Genomic DNA, 16,822 nt, shown 5'->3' with positions numbered 1-16,822 from the left:
TTCTTTGGGATTGGAGTGAAAACCAACCTTTTCCCGTCCTGTGGCCACTGCTGAGTTTTCCAAATTTGCTGGCATATTGAGTGCAAGAGTTTAACAGCATCGTCTTTTAGGACTTGAAATAGCTCAGCTGGAATTCTGTCACCTCCACTAGCTTTGTTCATACTGATGCTTCGGAAGGCCCACTTGACTTCAAACTCCAGGATGTCTGGCTCTAGGTGAGTGATCACACCATCATGGTTATCTTTAAGATCTTTTTTGTTTAGTCCTTCTGTGTATTCTTGCCACCTCTTCTTAATATCTTCTGCTTCTGTTAGGTCCGTACCATTTCTGCCCTTTATTATGCCCATCTTTGTATGAAATATTCCCTTGGTATCTCTATCTTTCTTGAAGAGCTCTCTAGTCTTTCTCATTCTATTGTTTTCCTCTATTTCCTAGTATTGATCACTTAGAAAGGCTTTCTTATCTCTCCTTGCTGTCCTTTGGAATTCTGCATTCAGATGTGTATATTTTTCCTTTTCTCCTTTGCCTTTCGCTTCTCTTCTTTTCTCAGCTATTTGTAAGGCCTCCTCAGATAACCAAACAAAAACTTGTACACAAATGTTCGAAGCAGCATTACTCATAATAGACAAAAAGTGATAGCAATGTAAATGTCTATCAACTGACGAATGAATAAATAAAAGGTGCTGTATCCATATACCAGAATATTATATGTCTGTAAAAAGGTATGAAGTTCTAACACACACTACAACATAAATGAACCTTGTAAACATGCTCAGTGAAAAAAAGCCAGTCGCAAAAGACTACATATTGTATTACTGCATTTATATGAAATATCTGAAATAGACAAATCTGTAGAAACAAAGTACAGCTGGGAATGGTATGATAGCAGGTGATAAGGGGGATGGGATTTGAGGAAAAGCTGATGAAAAATTCTAAAATTGACTTAGGTCATGGTTGCACAACTCTGTAAATATACTAAAAACAATTGTACCGTTTGAATAGATTATGGTATAATACATGAACTATATTTCAATAAAGCTGTTATTTTTAAAAATTCAGTGGGAGTTACATGCCTAACAATGGGAAAATTATTTTTAAACAGCTTTATTGGGTTATAATTTGCATATCATAAAATCCATCCCTTTAAGTGTACAACTCAGTGAATTTTAATAAATGTATACAGCTGTACAGCCATTGTTACTATTCAGTTTTAGAACACTTTCATCACCCCAAAAGGATTCCTTATGCCTATTGCAGTTTATACTAGTTACCACTCCCGGCCCCAGGCAACCAATCATCTGCTTCTCTCACATTTTAATGCATTAAATTGATAAACCATACAATATGTGGTCTGTTGAATCTGGCCTTTACATTTAGCATTACATTTTTGAGGTTCATCCCTATTGCAATATGTAATGGTGTTCTGTTCCTTCTTATTGCTAAAAAGTATTTCTGTGAGTATGTTTTAAATACGTATTACATATATAAATTGTACACACATACATACACAAAAAGGTATGCTGCTGCTGCTGCTAAGTCGCTTCAGTCGTGTCCGACTCTGTGCAACCCCATAGATGACAGCCCACCAGGCTCCCCCGTCCCTGGGATTCTCCAGGCAAGAACACTGGAGTGGGTTGCCATTTCCTTCTCCAATACATGAAAGTGAAAAGTGAAAGTGAAGTCGCTCAGTCATGTCCAACCCTCAGCGACCCCATGGACTGCAGCCTTCTAGGCTCCTCCATCCATGGGACTTTCCAGGCAAGCGTACTGGAGTTGGTGCCATCGCCTTCTCTGACAAAAACATATACATGTATGTGTATATATATATGATTGTGTGTGTATGTGTGTGTGTGTATATATATGGAGAGAGAGAGATACACAAGTATACTCATCTCACATACTAAAACATGTTTATAGTAAAATAGCACTATCTTGATTAATATACCTTTATAATAAGTATTAAAATCAGATAGAGTCCTCCTACAATGTTGTACTTTTTTTGATATTATTTTAATCCTTTGCATTCCCATATAAATTTAAGGGTGAATTTATCAATTTTTGTAAGAAAGCCTGCAGGGATTTTGATAGATATTGCAAAGGATCTACACATCAATTTTGGGAAACTTTTATCTTAATAAATCTTTCAGTCCATAAACACAGAATGTCTGTCCATTCATTTATTCTTCTTGGATTCCTTTCAACACGATATTAGAATTTCCAGTATGTAAATCTTACACTTTTTTTATGAAACCTATACAGTATTTATTTTTGATGCAACTACAAATGGAGGTGTTTTCTTAATTTCATTCATTTTTTTCTTAATTTCATTTCAGATTGTTCACTGCTGGTGTCTATAAATACTAACATGGAGAAACTGAGTTTTTAACATGTCAGCCATGTATCCTATGACCTAGATGAAATTTTTTATTATAGCGGGGGTATTTTTTGGTGTGGATTCTTTAGAATTTTCTACATACAGGATCGTGTCATCTGTGAATAAAAGGAGTGGTTTTTTCCTTTCCAATAAGAATGAATGCCCTTCATTTCTATTTTATTTTGCATGATTGCCCTGGATAGAACATCTACTACAATATGAAATAAAGTAGAGAGAACAGACATCCTTGTCTTGTTCTTGATCTTAGTGGGAAAACATTTGGTCTTTGACTATTAAGTTTGGTACTTACTTGCAGAATTTTCATAGATGTCTTTTGTCAAGTTGAGGAAGTTCTCTTCTACTTCTAGCTTGATGAGAGCTTTTTATATTGAATGAATGTTAGTTAGATTTTGTCAAATTGTTTCTGTCTATTGAGTTGATGGTGTGGTTTTGTCCTTTATTTATATAGTTTATTACATTATCTGCTTGAGAATGTGATTGAAATCAGTATTATTGTTGAATTGTCTATTTCTCCCTCAATTCTGTCAATTTTTACTGCATATATTTTGGTCTCTGTTACTGGGTGCTTTGAAAGTGTAAGTATTAGTCACTCAGTCACATCCGACTCTACAGTCCCATGGAGTGTAGCCCATCAGGCTCCTCTGTCCATGGAATTTTCCAGGCAAGAATACTGGCGTGGGTAGCCTTTCCCTTCTCCAGGGGATCTTCTCAATGCAGGGATCAAACCTAGATTTCCCACACTGCATGCAGATTCTTTACCATCTGAGCCACCAAGGAGTTTATAATAAATATATCTTCCTCCCAAACTCATTCTTATAAAATATCGCCCTCTTTTCTTTTTTTTTTTAAATTATCCCCAAGTGTTTCTTTTCTTTGAAATTGAAATAGTTGATTTACAATATTATATTGGTTTCAGATGTACACTGTGATGACTCAATTTTGAAGATTACATTTCATTATAAGTTATCACAGGATAATGGCTATAACTTCCTGTGCTATGCAATATATCTTTGTTGCTTACGTATTTTATACATAATAGTTTGTATCTGATAATCCCATACCCCTATTTTGCCCCTCCCCACATCCTTTTCCCCTTTGTTAACTACAAATTTGTTTTCTGTGTCTGTGAGTCTGTGTTATATATACATTGATTTGTATTATTTTTTTAGGTTCCACATATAAGCGATATTATATAGTATTTGTGTTTTCCTGTGTGACTTGTTTCACCCTGAATAATATTCTCTAGGCCCATCTGTTTTGCTGTAAATGGCAGAAGGTTATTCTTTTTTATGGCTGAGTCCCTCTTTATGTGAATATTTTTTGTCTCAATTTATTTTGTAGAGCCGCTCCAGCTGTCTCACACGCTAGTTACAGTTACTGTTTGCATGGTGTATCTCAGTCCTTTCACTCTCAACTTATTTGCGTCTTTGAATTGGAAATGTGTCTTGTAGATAGCATACCGTGAACCTTTTTTTCCCCCCAAAATGCCGTCTGACTGTCTCTTCCTTTTACTGGTGTGTGTAATCAATTTATAGATAGTGTAATTATTCAGATGATTGGTTTCATGTGTGCCATTTTGCTATTTGATTTTTATATGTCTTTTTGTTCCTCTATTCTTCCTTTACTGCTTTCTTTTGTGTTAAATTGACATTTTCTAGTACTATTTTAATTCCTTTGAGTGTTTTTAACTACTTTTTTAAGTTACATTCTTGGTTGCTCTAGGGAACTTAGTATGTCTTTGATACGAAATAATCTACTTCACATTAATATGAATTTAACAAGTAAATCAACTTTGCTCCAATATTGTTCTCTTCTCTCTCAACTCCTTTGTGACAATACTGATATATATATATATATTATAGCTTCATGTGGTATAAGCCCAGCAATACAGTTTTATAATTATTGTTTTATGCATTTTTAATTAGGTATAAGAACAAAAAAGAGAAACATTGGTACATATTCATATTGTTTTACATTGAACTGCATAGTAACCTTTACCACTGCTCTTTATTTCTCAGGATGGATTCTAGTAAGTGTCTCATGTCATTGACTTTCAGCTTGGAGTACTTATTTCTTGTGGGGCAAGCCTCCTACCCTTTGCTGATAGACCTGTGTGTGGGTTGGATAATATGTCCAAAGGTCAGGCAGTTTTAAGTTCATCCTGAATTTTACTTTCTGCTTGCACAAGGCTTCATCATATTCAGCCAGAGATGAATAATACCTGGGGCCCCCTCTGGTTCTTCCGGAGTGTGTCTGTCTGGGACCTTGCACATGGCCTGCCTCACCCTGTTAGACCTTCTTTTCCTTGGAGCTAGGGGAGAGGACCGGAGAAGGCAATAGCACCCCACTCCAGTACTCTTGCCTGGAAAATCCCATGGACGGAGGAGCCTGGTAGGCTGCAGTCCATGGGGTTGCTAAGAGTCAGACACGACTGAGCGACTTCACTTTCACTTTTCACTTTCATGCATTGGAGAAGGAAATGGCAACCCGCTCCAGTGTTCTTGCCTGGAGAATCCCAGGGACGGGGGAGCCTAGTGGGCTGCCGTCTATGGGGTTGAACAGAGTCGGACACGACTGAAGCAACTTAGCAGCAGCAGGGGAGAGGATGGGAACTATCTCAGGTTGAAATATCGTAGATTCCCACTGTTCTTACCAAGGTTCATTATTAAAAAAAAAAAAAAAATACTTCTCAATTTCCTGTATACCTTTGGTCAATTTCCAGAATCCTAAAACAGTTTTTTGGATGATTTTGTCCAATTTTGTCACTTTTATTGGGAGAAAGAACTCACTGAGCTCCTCATTTCTGGAAGCCCCACCTTCAGTGGAAGAGATTCTTGATTCTCCCTGACACAGGATGTTTTACAAGAAAGGAAGGCTAATGAATAACAAACCAGTACAGCAGAGGTGAGGGCTACAAAAGCCACGGTGCTTACATTTTGCAAGAGTTGGAAAGTGATGGATGACAGCATAATTTGGAAATAAATTCTCCTCTCTCACCCCTTTTGAGAAACCAACAGTGCATGTGATGTACAAATGGAAACCAGAGAGATTGACCTTCTGCAAGAACAAGTTAAAGGAATAAAGAATGAAGAAGAAAGAACAATGAAGAAGATAATGTTTAAGTTTCCTGTACTGTCTCATCATCCCCTGTGTGGTTGTTGGGAAATGTCCCATAGGACAAATGAACAGTGTGATGGACCGAGGAGTCTCAGATGTCCTGCTGGAGAGAGAAGATGCTATCCAGCTGTCCTCTGAGTTTAGCTTTTGGAGGGGAATGATATATAAATAATTATGGTAACTGTATGGTAAATGGGAGAAGGCAATGGCACCCAACTCCAGTACTCTTGCCCAGAAAATCCCATGGATAGAGGAGCCTGGTAGGCTGCAGTCCACGGGGTCGCACAGAGTCAGACACGACTGAAGCGACTTCACTTTCACTTTCTACTTTCATGAATTAGAGAAGGAAATGGCAAGCCACTCCAGTGTTCTTGCCTGGAGAATCCCATGGATGGAGAAGCCTGGTAGGCTGCAGTTCATGGGGTCGCACAGAGTCAGACACGACTGAAGCGACTTAGCAGCAGCAGCAGCAGTGTGGTAAATACTCAGAATCACCTGAGCATTTACTTAAGAAAAGAAGTCCTTGTCAAAGATCTGAGAACATAATGGGACAGTGGCTGTAGGGGCCGCAGGAAGGCTGAGCTGAGACGGGGGCCAGTTGTAATTAGTTCTGAACTGCGGCATCCTCTTGTCCCTGTCTGTCTAGATCCATCTGGGTCTCCTACCCCGAGGTTCTAGAGTAGACTGCGAGCATCATGAAGCCATTCAGAGGATGCGGCCTCAATGCCAAGCATATATTATGTGTTCTCCTTTGAAGGAAGGAAGCATTCTCCCTGGAGGACTGTCAGATTGATGTTTCTTCAAGAGGCAAGATGAAGTGATCCAGCACTTAGAACCCACAGGAAAAAAAAATTAGCCCCAGAAGGATCCTGGCAAACATAGTGTCTACCTTCCTATGTTTCAGTTAAATTGAAGCACAGGAGTCTTAGTGGCACTCCAAGGACCTCAGAGTTAAATGGCAGTGACTGTAACCTGGGCTTTCCCACCCTCTGTATACTGATGTGCTGCCCCATCAAGCTACAGAAATGCCTACAGACCTCTTCTCTCATCCTCATTTCTCATCACACGAGGACATACTCTTCACTTGACTGGCCTGAGTGTCTCTGATATATGGAAAGTATTAAATTTTTAAAAAGAGAGGGAGAGAAAAAAAAACTCTGCAACTAGCTCAGAAATATTGAGGAAAACGTATTCATTCTTACTGAATGTGCAACTGGGGAGTCATTCCTGATTGAGTTCTCTTTCCCAAACCTTCACCTCATATCCATGTGGGATTCTCTTCCTCACTGTCTCTGAATCCAGTAATATCCCAGAGAATGTTTAATAATCACTTCCTGAGCACCTGCCGTGGGCAGAGGACACACTGCTGAGAAGTGCCTCCTGCCTGTAATTCACTCTTTCTCTCATTGTGTGCACTTGGCATTTTTATACAGAAGTGGAATTACTGTCATCTCATGACCTGAATATTTTCAGGACTTGTTTATAAGCTTTGTCTGAGGCCTAGCTCACAATCTTTTCTTTAGCTTGTGTGCAGACAGATATGTAAGCACATCTTCAGTAAACGTAAAGGATGGCTCAGTAGAAATTGACCACAGAGGAAAACCCCTGATGTTATTTACTCACAAAATAAGTTCCCATTCCACTAGGGTCTCGACAGTGGGGTCTCAGATTCAGTTTCATGGACTGCATCCACTCCCGCTTCCTCTTCTTAGCCTTGGCCTCTGAAAAGCTCACCAGTGTACCTCTCAAGGAGACGGGAAAACAAAGGGTCATTTTGTCATCTGTGGAGGTTTGTGGCCTCTCTGTGTTGGAAGGACTCAGTTATAAGATTTGTTTGGAAAATTATGACATAGGGAGTCAGACCCACATACATATAGGATAGGAGGAACACAACAGGGGGAGATGGTGGGGGTGTTGAAGCAGAGAAGAAGAATGTTGAGAGATGGGACACTGGTGGGGGGTGGAAAAACAGAGACAGGCCACACAGAGGAAGTTGAAAGGAGAGACAGAGCAGGGAAGACGTCAACACATCAACAAATAGGGCGCCTGCAAACATACAAACATTAAGAGGAAAACACCCACAGAGATATCACAAAGACACATGGGGAGACAAAAGACAAAGATGTAGATGGAGGAAGAGACCAGTGATGAAACCCCTTCCAGCTGATGCTTAACCTGTCTCAGGAACATGTGGTAGTCTAAAAGAACTATGGGTTAATAATTATCTATAAAAGTACTTCTACCTAAAAAGGAAGACCTGGCAGACAGCCAGGGATCCTTTCCATTGATTTATAAAATGGTTTGAAAATTGAATCAGCAATTCCTTCCCATTATGCTGTTTGTCAGCAAACTTCAATTGGAGGTTATCTGTACAGCGACTATCCCAGGTGCCCAACAACCATACCAGTCGCTGTGCCCAGTTCAGGGCAGGGAGGAGCTAGGACCTAGTGGACGCTCGTCAGGGTCCTGCTAGAGACCCGCTGCCTAAGCCATATCCATCTGTGGTTTCAGTGGAAACAGTCGCACAGCTGCCCCGGTCGCCCTGCCAATAGAAGAAGTCCTGCAGACCTTACATGACCTGATTGCCTACTTCCAGCCCCCGGAGGAGGGGATGCAGCATGAAGGCAAGCAGAACAAGCTCCGCTCACTCAAAAACAGACAGAATCTTTTCAAGGAAGAGGTAAGTCCAAAACATTAAAAAGTGAGACGCTTTTTGTGTCCAGAGGTAAAAGTACCCCGATGACTGCAATTTAGAGTCTCCATGCAGTCTCTGTCTCCATGCATGCATGTGTTCAAGAAAGAGAGAAGAGCAAAGAGAGAAAGTTGGAAAGAAAAAGATCCATTGGGAGTTACCCTTTCCTGTCAGCACCTGGATCACATTAGCAGCAAACATTGTCATGCTTGTACTTTGGTACATTCAAACCAGATTAATTTAAAGCTTCAGTGTCGCCTATGTATCCAAAATTGGTCTTTCGTAAAATCTCAGCTATGACAGTATGGCATTAGCTGTGATTCCCAAATTTTGGAAGGTATGAGAACTATCTTAGAACTTTGTTGGAAAAATATGAATTCCCAGGTTCCACCACATCAGAAATGCCTGGAGAGCTGGTTTAAGACATACGGATGCTACTATGTCTCAAGGTGAACTTGAGCATCTGAGTCACGAGGGATGGGCATAGATATGGGGAAAATACTAACTTGGGGCTCAAGGAGTCCTGGCCCTAGTTCTGGCTTCATCCCTGGCTGTGTGTGATCTTAGATCACATGGCTTTTCTGAGCTTGGACATGATGATTTGGCATTAATTTTAAGGCCATGGTCATATTCCTGCGGCCTTGCATTCCTATGGACAGGGCTTGTCCTTTGGGCATTTCTAAAGTGTGGGAAGTAGACCTGTCCCTACTGAGCCTTCTGATGTGAGCAGACTTTGGCTGGGGGAACTTTCTGTGTGCCTTTATAGGCTGCTGAAACTACACTTAACATTTCCCTCCTGCTCTTTAAGAACAGCTGGGCACAGATGTTTTTAGTGGGTGGCATAGTACTGTAAATTAGATGGAAAGGTCGTTTTAGAAAATCCTCTTTTAGTCTTATTGTCTCTAAATTCCCTTTTTGGAGCAGATGGGGAGATGCACAAGTTTGCATCTTAAAGAAAAATAGATCCTATATCCAAGGGCTGTTTCTAGGTGAGTCAGAATCATTTCACACCAGACAGAGCAGGCTTCTGTGAGACTCATTCGTGTTCCCTCTTCCTCACTACGTCCTTGGTTTAAGTTAAACACGTGGGGGCAAGCCTGTCAGAGGAGACTGCTGACTCACTTCCAGAATGGATGCTATTTAGGTCTCTGAGGCATAGACATGCATATTTTGTTTTGGGGAGGAAAAAACAAAACCCAAATTGGCACCGTGAAGGTCTGTTTGTACATTAGTATCACCAGCTTTGAAAGGTGAATGATATGGGAGAGGAAAGAACAAAAGGGATCCTGAGATCTTACGTATTTTTACTTTTTTCCCAACTCGCCTTCACAGGGAATGTTAGCCCTTGTGTTAAACTGCATTGATCGCTTAAATATCTACAATAGCATAGCACACTTTGCAGGGATCGCCAGGGAGGAGAGTGGGATGGCCTGGAAAGAAATTCTGAACCTTCTCTACAAATTGCTCGGTAAGTACATGCCCAGAGCTCTCTCCCTGGGCAGGTGGCTATGGAGGTCTATAGGCATTTTTGTTCCAGGAAGGGGGAGCCCAAAAGGGGACTCTTATCTAACATTCAGAAATGAGTGGTCTAGATATATGTGCTAACAAAACAAGAGAATTTGTTGGGAAGGGGCACCTGGACGGAGAGGAGAGTTAGGGAACCCGGGAGGACTGCTCTGTCATGTGGCTCACAGTCTAGGGTCCTACGGTAATGGGATTAGTTTCCAGGTTGTCTCTGGCCAATCACTCTTACTCGCGTTCTCCCTGGTCGTGCATGCATTGCTCAGCCAAGATGGATTCCAGCAAGGAGAATTCTGGGAGGTCAGTAGGATATGTGATGTCTCCTTTTGACCTTTCCAAAATTCTTCCTGTTGGTGGTGCTTTGTTAGTTCTATGTTCCTTACCAGGATCTCCTATTGTAAAATAACTCATGCAACTGATTACTGTGGTGCCTGGCCAGGGTGGGTGGTTTCAGCCAATGTTTCCCTTAACATTTTCATGGAACAAACTGCTATTGTCATCCAGCCTCATTCCTTGGAAGATTGTGTTAACCACTTGATTCTAACCCAGTGGGTTATCAAATCAACCCTGAATATTCATTGGAAGGACATGCTGAAGCTGATGCTCCAATACTTTGGCCACCTGATGCGAAGAGCCAATTCACTGGAAAGACCCTGATGCTGGAAAAGATTGAGCACAAGAAGAGAAGGGGGAGACAGAGGATGAGATGGTTGGATGGCATCACTGACTCAATGGACATGAGTTTGAGCAAGCTCTGGGAGATAGTGAAGGACAGGGAAGCCTGGTGTGCTGCAGTTGATGGGCTTACAGAGAGTCAGACATGAGTTGGTGACTGAACAACAACTAACCCAGCCATTCATTGTGTTAACTGGTAACTTATTTTACTTTCCAAAATGACAGCAACTGGAAGCAAATGGTGATTGGTTTTATCAAACTACCTGTGAAGCACTTGGCAGTTTCTTACACTCCCTGAACCTCATCATTAAAATGAGAGAACAAGGCAAAAATATGTTTAACATACCCTCCAGTTCCAGACTTCTGACACCTGCAGTCAGAGGATGTCTACTCTCTTCAAAAGTGTACCCTTTCACTGTCCACTTGTTGGGCAGTCATGATTCCTGCTGTTTTGGCCTGTTTTTATTTCATTTTGGTGGAAAGAAAAAGGAAATTGAGTAGAGATGTTCCAGCATCCAATCTTTCTTCTCACAACTCTGAATGCATGGTGACCTTCCAGTGCCTGCTGTAACCAATGCCACATGGGCCCAGGCTGCCAGCCTGTGGGAAGAAGACAGTGCAAGATAGTATTGGCCTCTGCAAGAAGGTGGCCACCGATAATGATTTGGCCATGGTAACAGGGCAGCATTTTAGGGCTTTTCTCTGATGTAAATGTTCCATTGAGAGGAAATCCATGGAAAGTTGAGCAGGTCAGAGGGAAGCCTGGAGAAATCAGGTCAGATTCATTCAAGTTGTCAAGGGTCAAGCTGATTAGATTGTGACTGTACTGAGTGACCTCATAAAGTCTCTTCCAACTCTTAACATTTTATGATATGGCTTAAACTCAGTAGTAATTATTACAACAATAGTAGCTAACATTTGTTGATGCCAGGCAGTAGGATATCTCTTTTTGATCCTCAGAGCAACACTGTGAGGTGTAGGTACTCTGACCATTTTATTGAAGAATCTGATGCTCAGAAATGTTCATAACTCATCCAGGGTCATACATGTTAGAAGAGTGATGGAACTATGGCTTGAGTCCAGACAGCCTGGCTGCAGAGCCTCAAGCTCAACCCCCTAGTTGTTCATTCACTAAGTCACATCTGACTCTTTGCAACCCCATAGGTTACCACATGCCAGGCTTCCCTGTCTCTCACTATCTCCCAGAGTTTGCTCAAACTCATACCCATTGAATCAATGATGCCATCCAACCATCGCATCCTCTGTCACCCCCTTCTCCTCCTGCTCTCTTTCTTTCCCAGCATCAGGGTCTTTTTCAGTGAGTCTGTTCTTCACATCAGGTGGCCAAAGTATAGGAGCTTCAGCTTCAGCATCAGTCTTTCCAATGAATATTCAGGGTTGATTTCCTTTGGGATTGACTGGTTTGATCTTGTTATGGCTGATCTGAGAAGCAGGATAGGAGATCAGACTGAATTCTGCCCTTTGATGGCTGTGGAGGTATGAAGCAGAGGTCCTGAGGAAGAATTTCCTTATCCAAATACCTTACAAATGTCTGTGAATACCACAGTCTTTGAAAACCAGCAGCATGATGAGAAAGCCTCAGGGCCAATCAGTTTACATGGACTTGTTCCAGAGTCCCGTCCATAGTACTGGCCTATGGAGGGAAGGCTACTTGGTCTTATAGTGAAAATCTAGTGACAGCATATTCTCTGTCTACCTTTTCAGTATCATCTACCAGTGGTCCTCAAAGATGAACAGGCCTCAGAATTAGCTGGAGGGCTGGTTAGAACACAGATACTGGGCCCATTCCTGGAGTTTCTGGTTCAGTAGACATAGGACAAGGCCACGAATTTGTGTTTTTTAACACGTTCTCGGGTGATACTGACATTCCTATCCGGGGATCACACTTTGAGAACCACTGTTGTGTACTGATGCATTTTAGATATTTTAGAGTTTCATGTTTTGTTATTACTTGCCTAGTTTAGCCAACCCTTTCAGTTGTACTCATTTGGATGCCTTCTTTTAGCAGTAAAGAATAGCAAGTATTTAGCTAGATTTATGGAGAAGGCAATGGCAACCCACTCCAGTACTCTTGCCTGGAAAATCCCATGGGCGGAGGAGCCTGGAAGGCTGCAGTCCATGGGGTTGCGAAGAGTTGGTCACGACTGAGCGACTTCACTTTCACTTTTCATTTTCATGCATTGGAAAAGGAAATGGCAACCCACTCCAGTGTTCTTGCCAGGAGAATCCCAGGGACGGGGGAGCCTGGTGGGCTACCATCTTTGGGGTCACACAGAGTCAGACACAACTGAAGTGACAGCAGCAGCAGCAGCAGCTAGATTTAAGAAAACGTTAGAGGAAATTGAGTTCTGAAGCCAGCAACCAAGCAGATATTGTTTTCTTGCTTATCACTACCTAAAATAATTTTTTTTTTAATCTGTGTATATTTTGTCTCTCTCTCCCATTTCACAAAGGCAGGGAATCTGTTGTTGTGTTCCCACTGACTTTTCCCAGCAAGTAGACAGATGCCTCATACACAGTGGAATCTCTGGAAATATTTGAATGAATGGTAGATTTTTTTTTGCTCTTCGAAATGTAGAGACAGGAATGTATCAAAAGGCTTGGGAGGGGAAGGGGACTGTTTCATTCTTTCTAATTGCTAAGCAGATGGAGTATTCAACAGCATCCCGTTCCCATCACTGTGCCCTTTAACCTACATGATCAAACATGTTCTCATTCACAGCTGCTCTTATTCGTGGAAACAGAAACAACTGTGCTCAATTCTCCAATAACCTTGATTGGCTGATCAGCAAATTGGACAGACTAGAATCTTCCTCAGGTAGGATTTGACAGGAAACACAATGGGAGAAGGTGGGGTTTTTCATTTGTTTGTTTCTGTTTAAAAGAGAGAGAAAGTTTAATCTCTGAACAATTCTGCCCCACCCCCCACCCCCCAACACACACACACTGGATTGCAAGCAATCCTCAGTAATTACTTCAACAAAAGAAACATAACCCTAAATCTTCCTGGCACTCTTAAAACTTTGTTGATCAACTTCAAGCCAGCGTCCAAACTCTTTCTTTTCCTGCTTCATTTTTCACTTTGTGCCCTCATCTCCTCTCCCTGGGTCCTTGAATCATTCCCCACCCAGTCTGAACGTGGTCCTCTCAACTATTTAGAAGCAGGACTGAAAAATGACCAAGAACTTACAGGAAATGATACGCCTCGTACCCCCGAGTCACCCTCAACATCATATCTAGAGCCCTTCTTGATGATTCACAGAGAACTTGAGCCAAGAAAAGTGGTCATCGTTACTAAGTGACCATGCCAAGAGGCTCTGCAGTTTGCTTCCTCAGAGATAAGAGAACGTGACAGGTGTGGGTCCCCCTCTGGGAAGCTGAAAGGTTTCAGTGCTCTTTTCATCATTTAGAGATGACAGGAGCTTGAACAGACAAGCCAAGGGAAAGCTCCTCTAATGATCATCCGCCTCCACATATATCTTCTTCTTAAGCCTCTGTTTCCTTCAGTACCTCCTTTCAGGGCCAGACCACATTTTAGGGTAATTTATGAAAACCTTGGGGAAAAAAGAGAATCAAGAGGACTCTTCTCAATGAAACCTATAAAGATATTAGCCAACAACTTTCTGTGCATTTCCACCCCAGTGTTACATGCAGGTGCCAGGCTGCAAGGCCACCTGATCATTTTTCTTACACCTTCGCTTAATACAGAAAACCATCCACTGTGCCCAGAAGAGGGGACAAAGCCCAGTAATCTTTATTTGGTGAGCTTACAGATTACTCATATACCATACCAGTGCATCTAAAAATATTCTGGAGTAATTCCTAGAAAAATTCTTTTTCAAGGAACATTCAAAGCATTTTCTAAATTATTTGAATGACCTTTAGAATTTTTAGTAAACTAGGTATCCCTTTTTCTGTTTTTAAATTAAGTATTGCTTGGTTTTATTGGGTTAAAAATTCTGTTCTAAAGCTGCTTCTCTATATTTTGACCCAGAAGGATCATGTCTTCGTCCAGGAAGAGGGAGGAGGGGTTAGTAATAAATAAACTCACCTCTAAATTACGGAGTGTTGCCCCAGGGGCTCCTGAAGTCTATCCGAGATGGCCACATCTTTCTTCTGGCTGGAAATATTTAATAGATCCAAAGAATGATGGTATTCTGTCCCCTTAGGAGGATCATTTCTCTCTCAGGTTTCTAGTTATAATTAGCTCTGCCAGTTATTTAATGTCCAAATGATTTTTGTGGCATACATGCAGGTATCTTGGAAGTTTTGCACTGCATCCTCATTGAAAGCCCAGAAGCCTTAAACCTGATAGCAGAGGGCCACATCAAGTCCATCATCTCCCTGTTGGATAAGCACGGACGGAATCACAAGGTAGGTGTGGAAGGAATTCGGAACAGGGATTGACTTTACCTGACTTTTCCTTCCCTGCTGCTTAGTAACCCTTGTGTGTTATGGAGAGAGTATTGACTACTCTCTTTCTTGGCTTTGATTTTTTTTTAAAACAAATTTAAAAATAACAACAACAACAACAAAAAAAAAACCTCTGGAAACTGAGATCCTAAAAGAGAGAGAGTGATGACTACTCTCTTTCTTGGCTTTGATTTAAAAATAAATTAAAAAAAAAAAATCTCTGGAAACTGAAATCCTGAAAGACCTTTCCTTCTTAGGAGCACACTCTGAGCCAGTCACACAGGCCCTTGGGTGGTCCCCTCAGTTTCCACCAGCTTCCCAAGTCTGGCTCATCATTACCCCCTTAACACCCAGCTGGTTTGCGAGGCATTCAGCTCTATACAGGGTCGGCTGCAGGAACTGATCCCACCCTCGAGTCTAGGAGCTTAGAAATGAAACAGCTAGTGCCAACTTTATAAAGAAGCTACACAGAAATCAGATTTAGGATAATGTAGAAAGTTTTGGCAACATGGCATGTTCTTAAATGAAATCAGAGTTGCCATGAGTCAAAGCAGGTGGAAAAAAAAAAGGGGGGGTTTTCATGAACAAGCCAGAGGGGATGAGCGGTAGGGCTGTCCCCTGAGAGAAAACAGTTGCATGACCTTGAGCCCCCATCATTTCAGCTGTAAAATGAAGACAACGCCACCTCACTTACAAAGGCAGAATTCTGGGTCAAGTTTTTTGTTTTTTTTTTTAAGTTCTCTTAAAGTTCTAATTTCTCTATTTGTATGGAATTACATTTCTAAGACATCATGATCTCTGGGGATTAGTGTTAGCTGCTCAGTCGTGTCCAACTCTTTCTGACCCTATGGACCGTACCCCTCCAGGCTCCTCTGTCCATGGAATTTTCCAGGTGAGAATACTGGAGTGGGTTGCCATTCCCATCTCCAGGTGATCTTCCCAACCCAGGGATCAAACCTGGGTCTCCCACATTACAGGCAGATTCTTAACTATCTGAGCTATGAGGGAAGCATGATCTCAGGAAAGTCTATTAAAATATGTCTTATCCTGACCCACTGATATCTGCCCCGTACATGGAAGGCGATATCTTACTGACTCATTAGTGAGCAGGCAGGTACTATAAGGCTGAAGAGGAGCATTTCAAGATCAGGTGGCATATTTGGATGTGAGGGACAGCAGCTGGGCTCAGGCAGAGTGGAGAGAACACAGCTTGGTCACTGGCCCTCTCTGCTCAACCTCAGCTGGGGGGCACTGCACATCGGAGACATGTCTTGGAGTGGGGGGTCCAGGAGAACAAGCCTCTGCAGCACTGCTCAGATGATATGTATCATCCTTAGGAAACAAACAAGCCATGGGCCTTTGCATCTATGAAATTGCTTGGCGAAAAACAGAAAGAAATATGGGGGGTTGGTAATTGCTTTCCCAAATGTGGTAAATCAAAAGCAGGCATGAGGCTCCTGCTTCAGCCCAGCTTCGCTATGTCTGAACATGCCCCTTCCCATCTGCGAAGTGTAATAAGAGTAATTGATAAGCACCCGAGTAACCCATGGCCTGAGTCGGGAGCCATGGGCACACGTCAAGAGGAGCTCTTAGAAAGCAAAGCTGCTCTCCTTTCATTGCTCCTGGGGCTGCTTTGTGATCATACTGCAGAACACACTTAGTAGATGACGAACTTTGTGATGGCTTCTTTCAGCCAAAAGCCACAAGCCCTTACTGGATTGTCGCTCAGTAATGGCAGCTGAATACTGTTCTGACTACGGTATGAGTATTCCACGGTTGAGAATACTGAAACCTTTTGTTGTTGTTGTTGTTGTTGTTGTTCAGTCGCTTAGTTGTATCTGACTCTTTGTGACCCCATGGGCTGCAGCACGCCAGGCTTTCCTGTCCTTCACTATCTCCTGGCGTATGCTCAAACTCACGTCCATTGAGTCGATGATGCTATCCAACCATCATATCCTCTGTCACCTCTTCTTCTCCTGCCTTCAATC

The 16,822-nt window shown here is 41.9% G+C and overlaps 1 protein-coding gene across 8 annotated transcripts in view; it reads left to right on the top strand.

Moving 5' to 3' along the window:
* The window catches only part of RYR3 (ryanodine receptor 3), a 559,072-nt gene that overhangs the window by 287,021 nt on the left and 255,229 nt on the right, over window positions 1-16,822 (top strand). For all 8 annotated transcript variants that reach the window (XM_070797211.1, XM_070797214.1, XM_070797210.1 and 5 more), the window contains exons 13-16: window positions 8,024-8,192; window positions 9,537-9,672; window positions 13,144-13,239; window positions 14,677-14,795. In XM_070797211.1, coding sequence (XP_070653312.1) covers window positions 8,024-8,192; window positions 9,537-9,672; window positions 13,144-13,239; window positions 14,677-14,795 — 520 coding nt within the window. The remainder of the gene's footprint in view (window positions 1-8,023; window positions 8,193-9,536; window positions 9,673-13,143; window positions 13,240-14,676; window positions 14,796-16,822) is intronic.

This window comes from Bos indicus, chromosome 10 (genome assembly GCF_029378745.1).
Source record: "Bos indicus isolate NIAB-ARS_2022 breed Sahiwal x Tharparkar chromosome 10, NIAB-ARS_B.indTharparkar_mat_pri_1.0, whole genome shotgun sequence".
Lineage (NCBI taxonomy): Eukaryota > Metazoa > Chordata > Mammalia > Artiodactyla > Bovidae > Bos > Bos indicus.
The sequence above is the reverse complement of the archived record's forward strand: the minus strand, read 5'-3'. Positions and strand labels throughout refer to the sequence as shown.